Source organism: Herpailurus yagouaroundi, unplaced genomic scaffold (genome assembly GCF_014898765.1).
Source record: "Herpailurus yagouaroundi ecotype Mexico unplaced genomic scaffold, PumYag 180, whole genome shotgun sequence".
Taxonomy (NCBI): Eukaryota; Metazoa; Chordata; class Mammalia; order Carnivora; family Felidae; genus Herpailurus; species Herpailurus yagouaroundi.
In genome coordinates, this window is record NW_024412411.1 from 22,399,999 (window position 1) to 22,417,531 (window position 17,533).

General features: G+C 39.2%; 1 protein-coding gene across 9 annotated transcripts in view; it reads right to left on the minus strand.

The window, feature by feature from the left end:
- The window catches only part of MRE11 (MRE11 double strand break repair nuclease), a 78,583-nt gene that overhangs the window by 41,689 nt on the left and 19,361 nt on the right, over positions 1 to 17,533 (minus strand). For all 9 annotated transcript variants that reach the window (XM_040489638.1, XM_040489636.1, XM_040489637.1 and 6 more), the window contains 7 exons: positions 16,173 to 16,287; positions 11,390 to 11,575; positions 10,321 to 10,492; positions 8,995 to 9,075; positions 5,241 to 5,367; positions 2,202 to 2,302; positions 632 to 805 (listed from right to left, as the gene is read on the minus strand). In XM_040489638.1, coding sequence (XP_040345572.1) covers positions 632 to 805; positions 2,202 to 2,302; positions 5,241 to 5,367; positions 8,995 to 9,075; positions 10,321 to 10,492; positions 11,390 to 11,575; positions 16,173 to 16,287 — 956 coding nt within the window. The remainder of the gene's footprint in view (positions 1 to 631; positions 806 to 2,201; positions 2,303 to 5,240; positions 5,368 to 8,994; positions 9,076 to 10,320; positions 10,493 to 11,389; positions 11,576 to 16,172; positions 16,288 to 17,533) is intronic.

Genomic DNA, 17,533 nt, shown 5'->3' on the forward strand with positions numbered 1-17,533 from the left:
CCTCGGCTAAACACCACTTTCATACGCTTATTACCTGTATTTCTTTTGTGAACCACTTATTCATGTCTTTGTTCATTATTCTATGAAATGTGTACTACTTTTCTTAAGACTATTATAAAGGTACTACAATAACATTGAGTATCAACCTTTTTTCTGCCCATGTACAAATATTTTCTCCACGTCAGTACATTTTGATTTTTTGATACTTTGAGACATGCAAAAATTAACAATTTCTATGCAAACTTAGAGCTTTTCCTTTGATTCTTCCACTGTTTTTCTGCTTACAGAGAAAGCATTTTCTAGATGAAATTCAAAATCTCAAAGCTTACTAAAAAACTGAAAATCAGAACAGAAATTTTCACCCTATCCGGTTTGTCTTAAAGCATTTTCATGATCTTTGAGAGAAGATGCCATCCATGGGGAACAAAGTTAACATTTAATGGGTAGCAATCATGTTTCAGATTCTGTTCCAGGCCTTCCCTACTTTTAATTCTCATTTTGCGATCTCAATTTTACAGATGAGGAAACTAAACACATCAGAGAGGTTAAACACTGGTCTATCAGAAAGGAAGTCAGAGGTACTTTTAAGGAGAGAGTATCCAATTAGACTTATCCACCCCAAATGAGTTACCTCTTCGTCGATTTTATCTTCTAAGGCATCAATATGACGTTCTTTAAGAAATCGCTGTGTTTTTTCCAATTGGTATTTCACTAATTCCTCTATGGCATCTTTTTCTTCCTTGTCCACAAATTCTTGTACTGCTTCGCCCATTCCCCTTTCGGTTAGAAGTGAGAGCTGCACATTCTATAAAAGAGGTACAAACCACTGCCACTGGATGCAGAAATCAGGATCTATTCCTTACCAAATAATTCTATACGAGCAAGAAAAATTATAGTCTAATGTTACCAGGGGAAAAAGACAAAAAAGTTATCTAGTTATTGAAGGGAAAACAAAACAAAACAATGGGCAGTAATTAAGCCTACTAACAAATATTCAGGGCTAGAAAAAGCCAAGTAAAAACCAGATACAGGAGTCGTGTAAAAGACAGGAAGAAATGCAGAGGCCCTAGTGGTTGGGATAAATGGTCCTGAAATGGTAGCCAATGACTAAGAGACTAGGTTAACCAGTGCAGCAGGCAGAATGATGGCCCCTACACATGTCCACATCCTAATCTCTGGGACCTGTGAGTACATTATAAGGCAAAGGATAATTGAGCTTACAGATTACTAATCAGCTGGCCGTACAATTGGGAGGTTACAGGGACTATGCAAGTGGGCCCAGTGTAATCACAACAGGGGGTGAGAGGGAGATCGAACTGGCAGGAAACGGCCAGAGAAATAGAACATTGCTGGCTTTGGAGGTGGAAGAAGCAGGCTGTGAACCAACAAATGTGGACACCTTTAGAAGCTGGAGAAGATAAGGAAATGGAGTCTCCCCTAGAGTCTCCAAAAAGGAACACACAATCCCGCTAATACCTCGGTTTTAGGCCAGTGAGACTGGTGTCAGATTTTTGACCTACAGAACTCTAAGACAATAAATCTGTGTTAATTTAAATTATTAAGTTTGTGGAGACTTGTTTCAACAGCAATAGGAAACGAATACAGCCAGATCTTAAAGTGACATATACTCATGCCAAAAAAAGTAGCTGCACCGTCCCGTGGCTATATTCCTCGAGTTCTGAAACTACATCCAGATGCAAGAAAAGTAAATCCTGGATTCAGAAACATTCGGTAGAGAAAAGAAGGAAGAACAGAACAACATCAACAACAATAGCCACAATAATAATACCATCAAGCACTGATTTTTCTTAATGTAGAGTAACTATAAATGAGTATAATTCACTCTTACCCTACTTACTTCATAGAGACCTTGTGAGAATCCTCTACGTTTACTTATTTATTTATTTTTGAGTGTTTATTGTTTAGGGAGAGTGAGAGAGAGCGTGTGCAAGGGAGGGGCAGACAGAGAGGGAGACAGAGTATCAAGCAGCCTCTGCTGGCAGCACAGAGCCCAATGCAGGGCTCGAACTCACAAACCACCGTGAGATCATGACCTGAGCTGAAATCAGTAGTTGGGTGCTTAACCGAATGAGCCAACCAGGCGCCCCTCGTTTCAAGTATCAACTATACATGACCCAAATTCAAGTCTGCTATCATAAGACAGCCATTATTCAAAATGTAGACTGTAATTAAGAAATTACCTTTTCCGCAGTTTGAAAATACTGTTTTACAAGGTCTTCTACTCTTAGAGTTGTGCCTTCTGAAGGTTTTGTGATTAACTTCCCAAAGTTGATTTCTTCTCCTAGAAAAAAGAAGTCCGTGGAAAAACAGTAGCCTCCATTACAGTGTTAAAGTACCCAAATTTATGGCAAGTCTGGCTCAGTGGAGGCGGAATGGCCAAACCGTATCAACAATCAGCTCGGGCATTCTGAGGCAAAAACATGGCATTTCTACTGACAGCTGCAGTCTCCTCCTCAAAGCTTGTATTTTTCCACATCTCCAAGTACTACGTCTCCTACAGCACAGGGTGGTCTTCAGACCTCTGGGGATCTCCAGAACGACTTCAAGGGATGTTCAGGGACAAACCTACTTTCATAACACCGAGATGTTATTTACCTTTCCCACTATATTGACAATTACAAAAGCAATTCTGGGTAAAATCGCCAGTTCCTCATTACAAACCAAGGCAGCGGCTTGGAACTCTGCAACAGTCACCACCACATACGCACAGCTCAAAACAAAACAAAAAGACAGCCAGTTTCACTCATGGATGTCTTAGATGAAACTATAAAAATTATTGATTTAATTAAATCTCAGCCCTGAGGTATATGCCTTTTTAATAGTCTGTGAGACAAATGGGATGTATGCTTACAGCACTTTTGCTGCTTTCTGAAGCAGGATAGTTGTCGCAAAAACAGCAGGTGAAGAATAAAAAGAGTATTGGGTAGGAAGCCAAGAAGCATAGGGTCCAGTATCTACTCTGCTGGTAACTCTTGTCAGGGAAACAAATATTAGCTGTCTGACATACTGGACCTGGCCATGAAAACCCAATGATAAGACAGGATCCCTGCCTGTGAGAACAAATGATTAAAATTAAGGTGGGAAGTGCCACCTGAGGGAAGAACAGAGAATATGACACACAGGAAAGAAATGAATCAATCTTCTCAGAGAAGGTTGAAAATAACGTGCAAATATCAAATGCAGCTATATCATTTGAATCAAGACCTCCAGAATGAGTAAGATTCACAAGGCAAAACAGGAAAAAGAAAAAAATTTGATGCAGAGGGAAAAATACGTGCAATGGCCCAGAGGGTAAAGAGGCACAAAGTTCAGTGTGCCTCTTGCAAAGTACTAGAGACAAGTAAACAGAAATCGTTTCTAAATTTCAAGACAGAATTAACATCATGACTTCCTAAGTATGAAGTCATGCCAGACACTGTGTTAAGACCGTTTACACGCAGTGTGTCTTCTAATCCTTAACCACAGTTCTGTGAGGCAGGCTCACGTACTATCCTGATTTCACAAACAAGAAAATCAACCATCAGATAGGTTATGTACTTTTGTACAATGTCACACACGTAGTTAAGAAGCAGAGCTGACCAAAATAACAAGAAATGCTTTCAATAAAACACACAAAAACGTTGTTTTTTTTAAGTTTATGATTTATTTTGAGAGAGAGAGAGAGAGAGAGAGAGAGAGAGAGAGAGAGAAGGCCAAGCAGGCTCTACACTGTCAGCATAGACCACCATGCAGGGCTCGAACTCACGAATTGACAGAACATGACCTGAGCCGAAATTAAGCTGGATGCTTAACTGACTGAGGCACCAAAGTGCCCCTTCTGTTTTGCAATTCATGTTTAAACCAAAAAGGAATCATTAGAATAAAACTGACTATGGATGAAACTCAAGTAACAACATACTATTTCTATATTCAGTATTATTATGATCTCAAGGGACTGATAAGGATGGACAATTAAAGAAAACCATGATCAATAAGCAACTAGTTAAAATTCATAGCATAAGAAAGTAATTATCTGACACAGATTTTTTCCTAAAACAGTGTTTTATGAGTTCCACTTAAATACCTGAACGAGGGGTACCTGGTTGGCTTATTCGGTTAAACATCTAACTCTCGATTTCGGCTCAGGTCATGATCTCATGGTTCATGAGTTTGAGCCCAAAGTCTGGCTACATTGTGCGGCTACGTGCTAATAGCACAGAGCCTGCTTGGGATTCTCTCTCTCTGCCCCTTCCTCCACTCGTGTGTGTGGACTCTCTCTCTCTCCTCCTCTCTCTCAAAATAAATAAATATCTGAACCAATGTTTCAGGTTGAATTAATAGCATGGAAAATTCGATCACAATGTGACATTGAAAACAGAAGCTCCATTAAAGCTCGGTTAATAAAAACGTAAACAGCTTACCTATAAAAAAAAAGATCATATTTTTCTATAAAAATTCTCTGACTCAATAGCTTTAAGAAGAACCTCTATATTTAACATGATCAGTATTTCTAATGAAGAAGCACTATTTCAGTTGGATGGCCTTTTTTATAAATACATTTAAAATAAGAACAATTAGGGGCATCTGGGTAGCTTTGTTAGTTAAGCATCCAACTCTTGGTTTTGGCTCAGGTCATGATCTCACACGGTTCGTGAGATCAAGCCTCAAGACAGGCAGCATGGAGCCTGCTTGGGACTCTCTCCCCAACCCCCCCCCCCCGCCCCTCCCATGTTCGCACATGTGCTTGCTCTCTCTCAAAATAAATAAAACGTTTAAAAAAAATGCAATTAGTTATTATGAAATTTAATTGGAACTTAATTATGTGGTCATCAGAGACATCAAACACCTCTTATTCCAAGACTCGAGTTGTCCTAAATCCTGTATACTCAAAAGTTGAAATACTTGAGTAAGATTTGAGTATATTCTCTAAACATTAACAATGTATAGTCAATAATGTATACTTTGAGCAATAAATCTCTAAAGTCTGTGTGTACTGTTAGCACTTTTCACAAACTATGTCTGCAGAGAAAATGTCCCTTTCTTAATATCCACAGGTTTAAAAATGATGGCTATCTAATGTTTAGAAGACAAGAGATTTAATTATTCCAGTGTCAGCTTGCCCAAGATATGAGAAATAATCACAAAAACATTTCCATTAGTTTATATTTCTTTTACTAAAACTTGATTTTTATACATCCTATAAAAAGCATTTTTTTAACCTGTAAAGGTAACTGGCTTACCTGTGTTTTCCTTTTGTTCTCTGTGCCTGAAAAAATGGATAACATCTTTTGGGTTAGCTACCCGATCCACAAATTTCTGGCTAAAGCGAAGAACACTGAAAGGTTCAAAACCTCCACTATAGTCCACCTGGAAATACAAAGCAAGCTATGAAGGCCTGGAAACAGTTTACCAATTCCATTATTTATGTTGCTGCTTTTAAGGTAGTAAGTTAATGTTCTATAATTCATATTAAAAGATCATGATGGTGTTACACCTTTCATTCTACTGAGGAAATAAAGCTTCAAAGGTTTCTAAGCTTACACAAGACACTTTGCTTGACAGAATCAAGATACAGCAAGAATTCCCACAAGATCTGAAGGAGTTACTCTCCCCAGGATAACACTGAGAGCCTGGGCACCAGGAGTACCATCTGGAAAGGAGGGGAAGTTTCTAAACAGGAATATTAAAAAAAAAAATTTTTTTAACGTTTATTTATTTTTGACACAGAGAGAGACAGAGCATGGATGGGGGAGGGTCAGAGAGACGGAGACACAGAATCTGAGACAGGCTCCAGGCTCTGAGCTGTCAGCACAGAGCCTGACACAGAGCTCGAACTCACGGACTGCGAGATCATGAACTGAGCCGAAGTCGGCTGCTTAACCGACTGAGCCACCCAGGCGCCCCTAAACAGGAGTATTTAAACTTTCAAAACAGAAAGAAAATTCTCCACTGAAATAAAAGGCTGGCCCTAGATGCATTAGTGAATTGCTATCATCTCAGGGATATACTCTCACACTGAGGAATAAATGCTGGGAAGATCCATGCAGAAACAGAATCAAATGTGTTAGCTTTGAGAAATGATTACCTTTATTTTTTTTTTTTAATTTTTTTTTTCAACGTTTATTTATTTTTGGGACAGAGAGAGACAGAGCATGAACGGGGGAGGAGCAGAGAGAGAGGGAGACACAGAATCAGAAACAGGCTCCAGGCTCTGAGCCATCATCCCAGAGCCCGACGCGGGGCTCGAACTCACAGACGGTGAGATTGTGACCTGGCTGAAGTCGGACGCTTAACCGACTGCGCCACCCAGGCGCCCCAAGAAATGATTACCTTTAAAACACAGTATCTGTTTACAACAGTCACTCTCCAGGCAGGCTCTAAGTTAACAAGTTTATGGTCATACTTTCACAAAGAGAAATACATACATCTTTTTCCAATACATACATCATTTCCCTAAACTAGTTGTTCTAAAAACAGGCTCTGGGAACCAACATGGTGCTGCAAGGCTGGCCTATCCAAACTATTCCCTAACCTCCACCCAATTTATACTCTTCATCACTCTTAGCACTAGCTGGCATTCTGTTCATTTATTTGCTACCTGTTTTTTAGGTCTCTCCTCATACCTCCATCTCCCATAAGCCCCATAAATTAAAAACCTCTTCTATTTTACCATCACTGTGTCCCTCAGCATGCAGAACAGAATGTACTTCCAGTGTTTGTTCACTTAGTCATAAAATTAACATGGGTCCCCTAGTTGATATAACATACTTTGGAATATTACATACATAAAAATATTTGTTATTTTGTTTCATGAATTTACTGTGTTTAGGAAAAGGAATGCCAACTTTCTATTTAAGTTTGGTTAGTTCTAATGGTATCAGCAAACATAGATGAGAAACATGAGATCTTCTAACCTGACGAAGAGAACGATGTGGTTCTCCCAAAGCAACTATGTATTATATCACTACCACGTCCATGTTATATAGCAGAAAATGCTAAATGCTCATGCTACAGGGTCGCCCCAAAATTCTTCACACACTTTCTCAATTATACTCCAGCTTAACCTGATTTGTAATCTTCTGCTCTGAAGAGCCACAAAACTTGTTCACTAAGCAAACTTTATTGAGGGGTCCACAGTGTGCTAGGTACTCTGCTAAGGGCCTATTTTTATATCACCATAAAAAAGCATAATCTTGGTTGTCAACCTGACTGGCAAGACAAACATGTAGATAACTGCAGCAGAATGTGAATGGTACTAGAACAAGTACGTACAAAGCAGACCGAAGACACAAAGGAAGAAGCACTGCTTCTGAAGGGAGGTCAAGAAAGGCTCCTAGAAGAGGGTAAACTTTAAGTGGATGTTGAAAGAAATGCTATGGAAGGAGAGCAGCACACTCCACACAGCAGGATCAGCAGGGACAAACGTATGAAAGAGGAAAATAAACTCTACTGGACCCAGGGAACAGCAACTTTTAACCTAATATGGCTGGAGCTTAGAAGGTTCTGGCAGAAAAGGAAGGAAGAAGCCAAAGAGTTTGGTTTTGACCAGGTCATATAAACCCTTCAATGCCATGCAAGAGTGTAGACTTCTTCCTGTTAGCACTAGGGGACCATTAAGTCCCTTTCAGCAGGGAAGACATGCAAGACTGTGTTTTACAAGGATCATCTTGGCATTAGTGTGAATAGACTAGAGGCGGAGACAGGGGGAAAACTAATGGCAGAGTCAGGTAGGAGGCTGCAGTTACAGGCCAGATAAGAGAGAATGAAGGCTCGATCTCAGCAATGACAATGGAATAGAAGGCACCAGATTACTTCCTGTGCAAAGGTCAATATGTAATTCATTTAAATTTTGCGAATCTATGAGGTACAAACCTAGGTCATACACTGGTTTGAACCCATACATGCCTGAACCCAGGCATTCGGCTTCGACTGTTCTCTCTTTACCTTCACACTCTACATCCCAGAGTTTCTCAAATTTTAACGTGCATACAAATCTCTTGGTGATCTTATTAAAACGCAATTCAGCGGCACCTGGCTGGATCAGTTGGCAAAACATGCGACCCTTGATCTTGGGGTCATGAGTTTGAGCCCCACACTGGGGGTAGAGATTCACATAAAAAAATAAAATCTTTAAAAAATGCAATTCAGTGGGTCTGATGTAGGGCTTGAGATTCTGCATTTTTAAGAATTTCCCAGGTGATGTAGTGCTGCTGTTGTGATTATTCCTTGAGTACCTGGGTTTGGAAGAAAATAAAGACAGGCAGAGCTAGCTGAAGGGAAAGGCACAGGGACAAAAAAAAAAAAAAAAAAAAAGAGTTGTTACTTTGTTTATATGATGATAGAAAACAGCAGTAGCTTTACAGGCATAGGAAGCATTTCAATTTCTTAGAATTGTTTAATCCTCTCAAATACTTATTCTTTCATCGTATTTATCAAGCACTTGCTGTATGCCAGAACTGTTTGGAGATCTTTGGACACGAGGTAACAAAATCCACAAAGTTGCACGCTTTCATGGAGCTTACAGCTTTGTAGCTGAGGGCTGAGGACACGTTAATAATCAAAATAATTACATTGTATACAGTAGGTTAGGAGGATGTATTGTGGTAAACAAAGGACAAGGAGACCAGAGTAAGGGAAATCAGGAGTGCTGGTGAGAAGGTATGGGGGTGCCATCTCATTTGGGGGGGCCTCACTGAGCAGACGTAGAGAAGGGTAGTATGTTAGAGTAGGGGACAGCAGGTAGGCCACGGTGTCTGGGATGGAGGATAAAGAGGGAGATAGTAGACGATAAAGGCCGAGATCTCAGCCAACCTATTAGATAGAACAGATTATTTAGAAAAGGAAACAAGTATCAAACCTATCAGAATCAAACTATGATTAAATCAAATCCTGGTACCTTTATTATTTCTGGTGCAAGCTGGTGATTGCTATTATTATACATATCCTTCTTACTAATTAAAATAATAAAGTTTAATTTATCTAAGTAGGACTTACTCGAAGTCGTATGAGAGGCTTCTCTGGCTGTCGAGAGTTTCCCAGACGTTCTCGCTCAGCATTTTCAAGCATTTCTTTAATCTCAAAATAAAAATACTGTCATGACTTGGGGCAAAGGGACTACTGGCATCTAGCAGGTGGAGGTCAGAGATATTGCTGAAATCCCTACAGTGCAACCTCCCACGACAGAGAATTACTCAGTCTAAGATGTCTCGGCTGACAGACCTGACGTAGGCCTGACCAATCAATCTGTCTTCCACCTCCCAGGGACACATCCACGACCCGAGTCCAACGGAACCACTGGGAAAACCAGGCTCTTTCGGCTGTAGGCACATTGTGAGTCTGCGGGCCACCGCATGGACACGCCCACCTCTTCAGAGTGAAGCGTAAGACAGCTACCTACAGAGGGGGTGTCATGGGACCAAACACGGAAGCAGACAGAAACTGCAGTCCTGATGGGAATTTTTAGACTGAATCCTCCCGAATCCAGCATACTCTGCAGTTTTTCAGCTATGGCAGTTACATGCTGCCAGGAATGCTGTGCCACTGGGCGAGTTATTCCACCTAAAGTTCGGTTCCTCTTTCTATAAAATGCGGATGGCACAATCTACCCACCTACAGCATTGTTGAGTGGATTAAACAGAAAATGCTGTCACCAGTGCCCAGAATATATAAGCAGCCAATGAATACCAGTGATAATTGTAAGAACTCAGTACCCACAATTAATGTCATTAAGCTGTCAATTTACAGATTATTAAATGCATTCACACCACTTCTGCAGTGGCTCTAGAATGTCTCAGAGGTCCAGGGGTGGCAATCTGCTTGGTAGGTGAGGTATGGTACTTCTGCTGAAGCTACAAGGCACAGAGCAAACACACTTCAAGATTTCATTTGGGGTAGCTTTCAGGGTAGAATGAGATGAGATGAGATGAGATGCTAAGGCTCTCTTCATCCTCCATGGTTCCCCCCCCCCCCGCAATTCCCCAATCAAAGCCACTGCCTCCTGTCATAAATGAAATGCACAAGTTATCCAGTCAGAATTAAAAGAAAAAATTAAGTGTTTGTTTTTGAGGAGGAGGGATGGAACTGGGAGGGGGTTTAATTAAACAGAGTTTGTCCTACATGTAACAGTCTTCCATCTCAGAGACTAGAAAAAAAAAGTCCTTGATACAACTAAACTCATTCATGGAACAACAGTCGTCCCTTGCAGGCTTCCTGAGAATGTTACAAATATGGCGACTTCCCCATCTCCACTGAAGCATTCAATTAATTGTCAATAACCTTCAACCAAAGCACATCTCATTGACCTTTATCCAGAGAAATTACCTTCTCCAAACAGAAGCTTTGTATGGCCTGGGTTACTTTAGGATTATCTGGGTTAAAAATGTCTGGATGATCGGCCAGAACAATATCCTCCATAAAAAACTGCCGCACTGTGTGGAGAGGAATTTTCTGCATATTCATCTTCCTTCCCTTAACGCGCAGCAAACCAACATGCCTGAAGTGAGGAGGGAATCGAAAGCCTTGTCACGCTGTAAATTTTCTCAGGAAAATGTGCACATTAAAACTATCATATTTCTAAGTTTCTACAAAATATTTCTTTATAAAATCATACTCTTAAAAAAAATTTTTTTAGCAACTTAATCTTAATGCTGTTATCACAGGACAAATGCTAAACATCCCTCTTCCCCAGAATAAAATCCAGTCATCCCTCCTGTCTGAACAAATATAGTTTAGTGAGGGAAGACAGACAGACAGTGGATCAAACAAAATGTTACCAGGACTATGATAGTGGTATATATATGTATTACATCTGTGTATATAAGTACACATACATACATAAAATGAACTAGCAGAATATGAAGAAAAAAACCCATATATCCTACTACCATATTCTTTAAACCTACTATTATCATCTTAACAATCAAAATCTGAGTGGATTCAAGTGGTGAAATCCATCATAAAAATTGGGCTTAATCAGTGTTAACTACTTTAGCATATAACTAAAGAACTAAAAGAAATGAGATGTGCTATAATATTCCACTTATAACCAAAAAAATCTTAATTAAATGGTGTTAGGTAAATTTGTTTACAAATGGACTTTGGGAAATTAGTAATCATCGTCATAGCACTTTAACTTGAAATTTAATTAGTAAAACTATTAGCCCTGAATATGCCTAATAAGCTGCAAAATCATTAACACCATTGGGAGGCTCTCCTGTTGAACACAGCTTAAGAGCTGGGAAAACAGTAAGACTACACTGAATGGTGAATCTTTGTGAAGAAATCTATCATATAGAGAACCATCACTATCTTGAACCTATTAAATGATGATAGTATTATAGCAGGTATTTTTTTTATTTGAATTGATTTGGAAAATATAACCATTACTTACTTCTTTACAGCCTCTCCTGGGGAAAGAGAAGTAACCACTGAACTTCCAGGTTGTGATACATAAAAGAGCTGTTGTTCATTTTTGGTTGGAGCTATTTTACACTCATGTTCATGGCCCCAGATAACAAGATCAATGAAGTCATCCAAAAATTGTTCTGGAATGAAGTTAGTATTTCCGTGTTTACTCCTATACCAAGATTTTTAAAAATAAATAAATGTCCAGAGATACAGAGACACTTCACATTAAGTAAATCTACACAGATCTTTCTTTCTCCATTCATCAAAGCCTTGTTATGTCTCTTCTATGTGCCAAAAACTATTCAAGAGATTAGGGATGCAAACATAATACCTAATTCCTGCCCTCAAAAGGTTTACAAACTTGCAGGGCACAGACAAGTAGGCGCCACAAAAGAGAAAGGGTCAGTTCCACACTGAGAGGCAGATCACGAAAGGCTTTACAGAGGGAAAGTCAGAAAAGCATGAGCTCTCTCAATAATGAAAACGGTAAGTTGGTTTGATTATGTACATATGTAATCAGAAAATAAAGTGAATTAAATCTAAACTTTGTAAAAAAAAAAAAAAAAAAAAAAAAAATCTAAAAATTTCCAGTCATTTTTTAGCATGTTTTGTTCACTCATAATAATGGGTGTAAGAAAGTTTGTCTTACTTAAGAGATGAATTTATAAATAACTTTCATAATAAATATTATTAAATGATATTGTATGAAGATTTTTGCATACTCTGGTTTTATACCTAGATTAGTTGCCTTTATTAAGAGATATGTAAACACCCAAAGAGAGGAAAGACCAGAAGAAAGTTTTCCCAAATACTGACTTCATCATTGGGAATTTAAGTAAAAGTATTCAAATACTTCAACCCAGCATTCGCTTAAGGCAAATCGAAAACTTACTCATTCAACAAGTATTTTCTGTGTGCCTACTACGTGCCTAGTGTTCCAGACCTCTTCTAGATACCGAAGACAACAGCAGTGAACAAAGTCCTTGCGCTAGTGAAACAAGCAATAACATAGTATGTATGTGTATGTGCTTACGTACGCACGTATAATTTGTCAGATAGTGCTAAGTGCTGTAAAGAAAAAGGGAAAAGTGACACACAACAGGAATGCTACTATGTGCAAGGTGGTCAGGACAAGCCACTTAGCCAGGTGACGCAAGGGCAGAGAACTGTGATGAGGGATCAAGTGTAAGAGGAACGAAAAAAAACAAAACAAAACTGTAAGCGAGGGAAGAAAGCCCTCGGGAGAGGGCTGAGTCCTGGGCAGAAAGTCACAGAGCACATGACAGAGGTATCGAGGTGGGAATGTGTTCAGTGAGTTTAAGGACGGCAGGGAGGGGGGAGTGGCTGAGCAGAATGAAAAGCAGGAAGGGAAATCAGAGCAGCAGCAGGCTTGTATATCTAAGAATGTTTTTGTGTAAAAAACACCCATCTAGGGAACATTATCACAGTTACTGAAGAAACAAAGCATAACTCAAATATTGTATGATACAATCGTGCCTTCACAGAGCACCATCTCTTGCATGCAGAGGGAAGATTATGCCTGTGGGCTGACTCTGTGACTTCCATCTGACTTTTGACTTAGAAGTCGATCAAAACAGCCTTGTGGAAATATATTACATGACAAAGTGCTCTTCCGCTTTCCTTCTTTCGCTGCCAGAAAAACAAACAGGCCCAGGTATAGAAACAAATGGGAAATAAAGTCATGATCTCACAGTTGTGAGATTAAGCCCTGCGTCTGGCCTCATGCTGGGCTTGGAGCCTGCTGAAGATACTCTCTCAATTCCTCCCTGGCTTGCACGTGGACTAGTGCTCTCTAGAAAACAATGAAGTACTTAAGAATGCAGAGGGTGACAAATGCATCTAACAGTACTACAAAAGAATTGCACAGTTATGTTCAAGTGGGAGGGAGAAAAAGGAGCTGGCCTAAGTAACCTTGGAGGTGGTGTTTTCTTTGTGTCCCTAAAGTTTATTTTGAAAGAGAGACAGAGAGAAAGAACACTAGCAAGGGAGGGACAGAGGATCCGAAGAGGGCTGTGTGCTGTCAGCAGAGAGCCTGATGTGGAGCTTAAACTTACAAACCAGGAGATCGTGACCTGAGCCAAAGTCAGACACTTAACTGACTGAGCCTCCCAGTTGCCCCTAGAGGTGGTGTTTTGACTAGATATAGTGAGGCTAAAAACAAAAATCACTTACATAAACACTGTATACTAGTTGGTAAATTTGTTTCTCACAGGGGTACAGGTCAGCAATTTTAAAAAATTACCTTATATGTCAACCAAGATTGAAAAAATAAGTAAATATACTATAGATAAAATGATCCAGGTTTCTGTTAGAGAAAGAACTCCCAAATAAGAAAAGGGAGAAGACACTCCCTCTGCCCCTCTGCCCTGCTCCCACTCTCTCTCTAAAATAAAAAAGAAAAGAAAAGAAAAACTAAAAAAATGGGGCACCTGGGTGGCTCAGTCAGTTGATCATCTGACTCTTGATTTCAGCTCAGGTCTTGATCCCAGGGTTGTGGAACTGAGCCCCATTTCGGTGTCTGTGCTGGGCATGGAGTCTGCTTAAGATTCTCTCTCTCCCTCTACCCCTCTCCCCTGTTCAAACTCTCTCTCTCTCTAAAAGAAAAAGAAAAAAAAAAGAAAAGGGAGAAGACAAAAATGAACCCTATAGGGCTGGATTAGAGTAAGTATGAACTCATGCTTCTGTTTGTGTGTGTGTGTGTGTAACACATATGTCAATACACAAATATAGATGTGTATGCATGGGTTAGGACATATGCACATATTTCCTTAACTCTGATTACTGAGGGCTAAGACAGCCCCAGTAGCAGTAAGCACACCTAGTGGCCATATCTGGGTTTCTAAATACTCTTCTCCAATAAAAGCAATCAGTGCTCCTTGGAGAAGTGGTTGATTCCAGGGCCAGGGCAGAAAAACACAAGATGAGGCAGAAGCATCTTGTGGTAGTAAAAAATAAGTAAATGTACTTATTAGTTAAGGAAGTTTAAAGTTAAGGAAGTTAAGGAAGATTAAATAAATACATAAATGCATAAAGAAAGAAGAAGCCATGCTGAAAGGACACAGAATCTAATATAAAAAAACTCCCAATGGTCAAAGCTGGAAGAATTTGAGCAACAACAAAAAAACTGGATAGTACTGGATTATAACTCAAAGGATAAAATAAATACCCTTGAGTCCATAACAACATAAATAAAAAAATGAATAAACGAGAGAGAAGCAACAAATTTTCCTTACAGAAGACTTTCAATGAATAAATGCAGACAGAATGAGGGGAATTAAAAAATAACACAACATCATAGTATGCATTGCTAGAAACAAGATTCACCAATGGATGCTAGAATTAGCAGGCAAAATTTTAAGGCAAAACAGGATATTCACACAGCCTCAAAGTATTTTTACCAAACTATTAATTACAGAATGGAAAATGGGACCTTGACAATGGTGAAACCTGGAGCAGACCACCTTCATCAAATGATCACTGTGAACGTCACCAGCAACTGCCATTACCAACCCCAATGCTGCCATTCCATCTCACATTCTGATTGCAGCTCTTGGAATCAATCACTTAGGATTTCTCCTTCCGATTTTTCCCTACTTTGGGAAAGTAGAAAGTGTAGCAGAACTGGGAAACCCTAAGCAAGAGAAGGAGCACACTCCCAAGTGGTGCAAAGTTCTACGGAGACCACACTTACTACAGCTCTGGCCTGCTCCTCCTTCAAAGCTGTTTCTTTCAGAATGTACATAAGGCAACGCAAGGCTGCCTCCTAAAGCCCTCCTTTCACTGAGAACTTAGTGGGTTCAAGTGCCAGGGATCCTGCACTCAATAAATACCTGTTCAGTAAGTAATAAGTTACACAATCAGGCCCAAATCCCTTTGGATTCTTCCTTGATAACTTCTCAGGTCTGTCCCTTCCACATCATCTTCACGCCCATCACTACCATCATTTCACACTATTTTATCTGTGGTCACATAATAAGCCTTGCATCAAGTCTTCCTTCCTTTCCATCAATCCTGCACCCTACCAACAGATTAAACTTCTTCAAAATACTAGCAAAAGAAAACTGATCTAGCTATATTTAATATATTCCAGAAAAACACTTGCATACATGCACCAGGAGATGCATGTAAGAGTAGTCATAACAAAAAGGTTTAAGAAAGCAAGACTCTGGAAGTAACACAGAATATTCACTAACACGTGAAAAAGTAGAACTGTACATACCAGTGAAAATTAATTACACTTTTAAGCATCAAAATGGATGAATCTTAGTAATGTAATGTGTAACACACTAAGCCAGCTGCAAAATATACAGCAGGGCTCCAGTTACACCAAACCAAATAAAATACTCATTGTGGACAGATATACACAATTAAACAATAAGGAAAAGCAATGGATTTGATTAAATACAAATTAAAAATAGTGCTTCCTTTTGGAGTATGTGGAAAGATACGGGGTCAGAGAAGGGCATGGGATAATGCACTGGTAGTGTTCTACTTGAATTTAAGATTATTTGATTTTATGGTTATTCTTGCACATGTCATATTCTTTACAGATAATATATATTGGAACCGATTTCACAATGCAGTCATACGAAGCACAGTTAAGTTCTGCATGATCCTTTAATGACAACTTTCAAAGAATAAGGAACATTTTATGGAAACTGGGAAGCTTGGAAACAGAGATTTAAGGAACCTCCATACTTGACTCAAAATTTTAAAAAGAAGTTTTTTTCAAAAAATTCGTTTACCTGTTCTGATGAATCACAAATAAGTTAAACCAAGAGTTCTCATCTTCTTTTGGTCTCAACATTGTTACCTTTTTATTGACAAACATTCGATAGAGCCTTTCATCTGGAATGGACCCTGAAATAGACGTTATTTTAATAACTGGTTTCTTACTTAGTTTTCAAAAAAGAATGTTTCACTTCTAAATTTTGTGCTTCTCTAAGTATTTCATGTTCTTATTAGAGATACATTTGAAATGTATCATTATTTACAAATGAGTATGTTCCAGGTTCTCACATGACAGCTGCTAAGAAGATACATGTATTAAAAACATGTTTCCCAGGGCGCTTGGGTGGCTCAGTCAGTGGGGCATCTGACTCTTGGTTTCGGCTCAGGTCATGGTTCATGAGTTCGAGCCCCGCATCGGGCTCTCTGCTGTCAGCACAGAGCCCGCTTTCTCCCATGCTCTCTCTCTCTCTCTCTCTCAAAAATAAACAAACATTTTGGAGAAAAAAAAAAAAAATTTTTTTCCATGTCAGGCATACATACCTTCAAAATCTGGAAAATACAGAATAAAAATTTGAGTTTTCTATGCTTAAATTCTTATTAAAATTTCTAATAATATTGTTTTCCACTATCCCTTTATTATACATACTTTTGACCTAACATACACATTATAAAATACACACATTAAAAAGGATGAAATAAAAAAATAAATGCATTTAAAAATAATCTTACATATTGGGTTTTTTTAAACCTTAAAAAAAAAGGTTTAGTTTTGAGACAGAGATAGAGAGTGAGCAGGGGAGGGGCAGAGAAAAACAGGGACAGAATCCACACTGTCGGTGCAGAGCCTGATGCGGGGCTCAAACTCATGAACTGTGAGATCATGACCTGAACCAAAATCAAGAATTAGACGTTTAACAGACTGAGCCACCAATGCCTAGTCCTTACCCAGCCCCCTTATAAATGGTTTTTAAATAAAGATATTATGCTTTTTAATAATATAATGACTTTTGGGGCGCCTGGGTGGCGCAGTCGGTTAAGCGTCCGACTTCAGTCAGGTCACGATCTCGCGGTCCGTGAGTTCGAGCCCCGCATCAGGCTCTGGGCTGATGGCTCAGAGCCTGGAGCCTGTTTCCGATTCTGTGTCTCCCTCTCTCTCTGCCCCTCCCCCGTTCATGCTCTGTCTCTCTCTGTCCCAAAAATAAATAAACGTTGAAAAAAAAATTAAAAAAAAAAAAAATAATAATATAATGACTTTTAAATAATTCTTCTTGTACCCTAAAGGATCACCTTAGTCTAATGGAAGCAGCCAAAAAAAACCAAGTAAACACACAAATTACACTTTTAAATACTGTAAAAGGGACAAAAGATGCTAAGT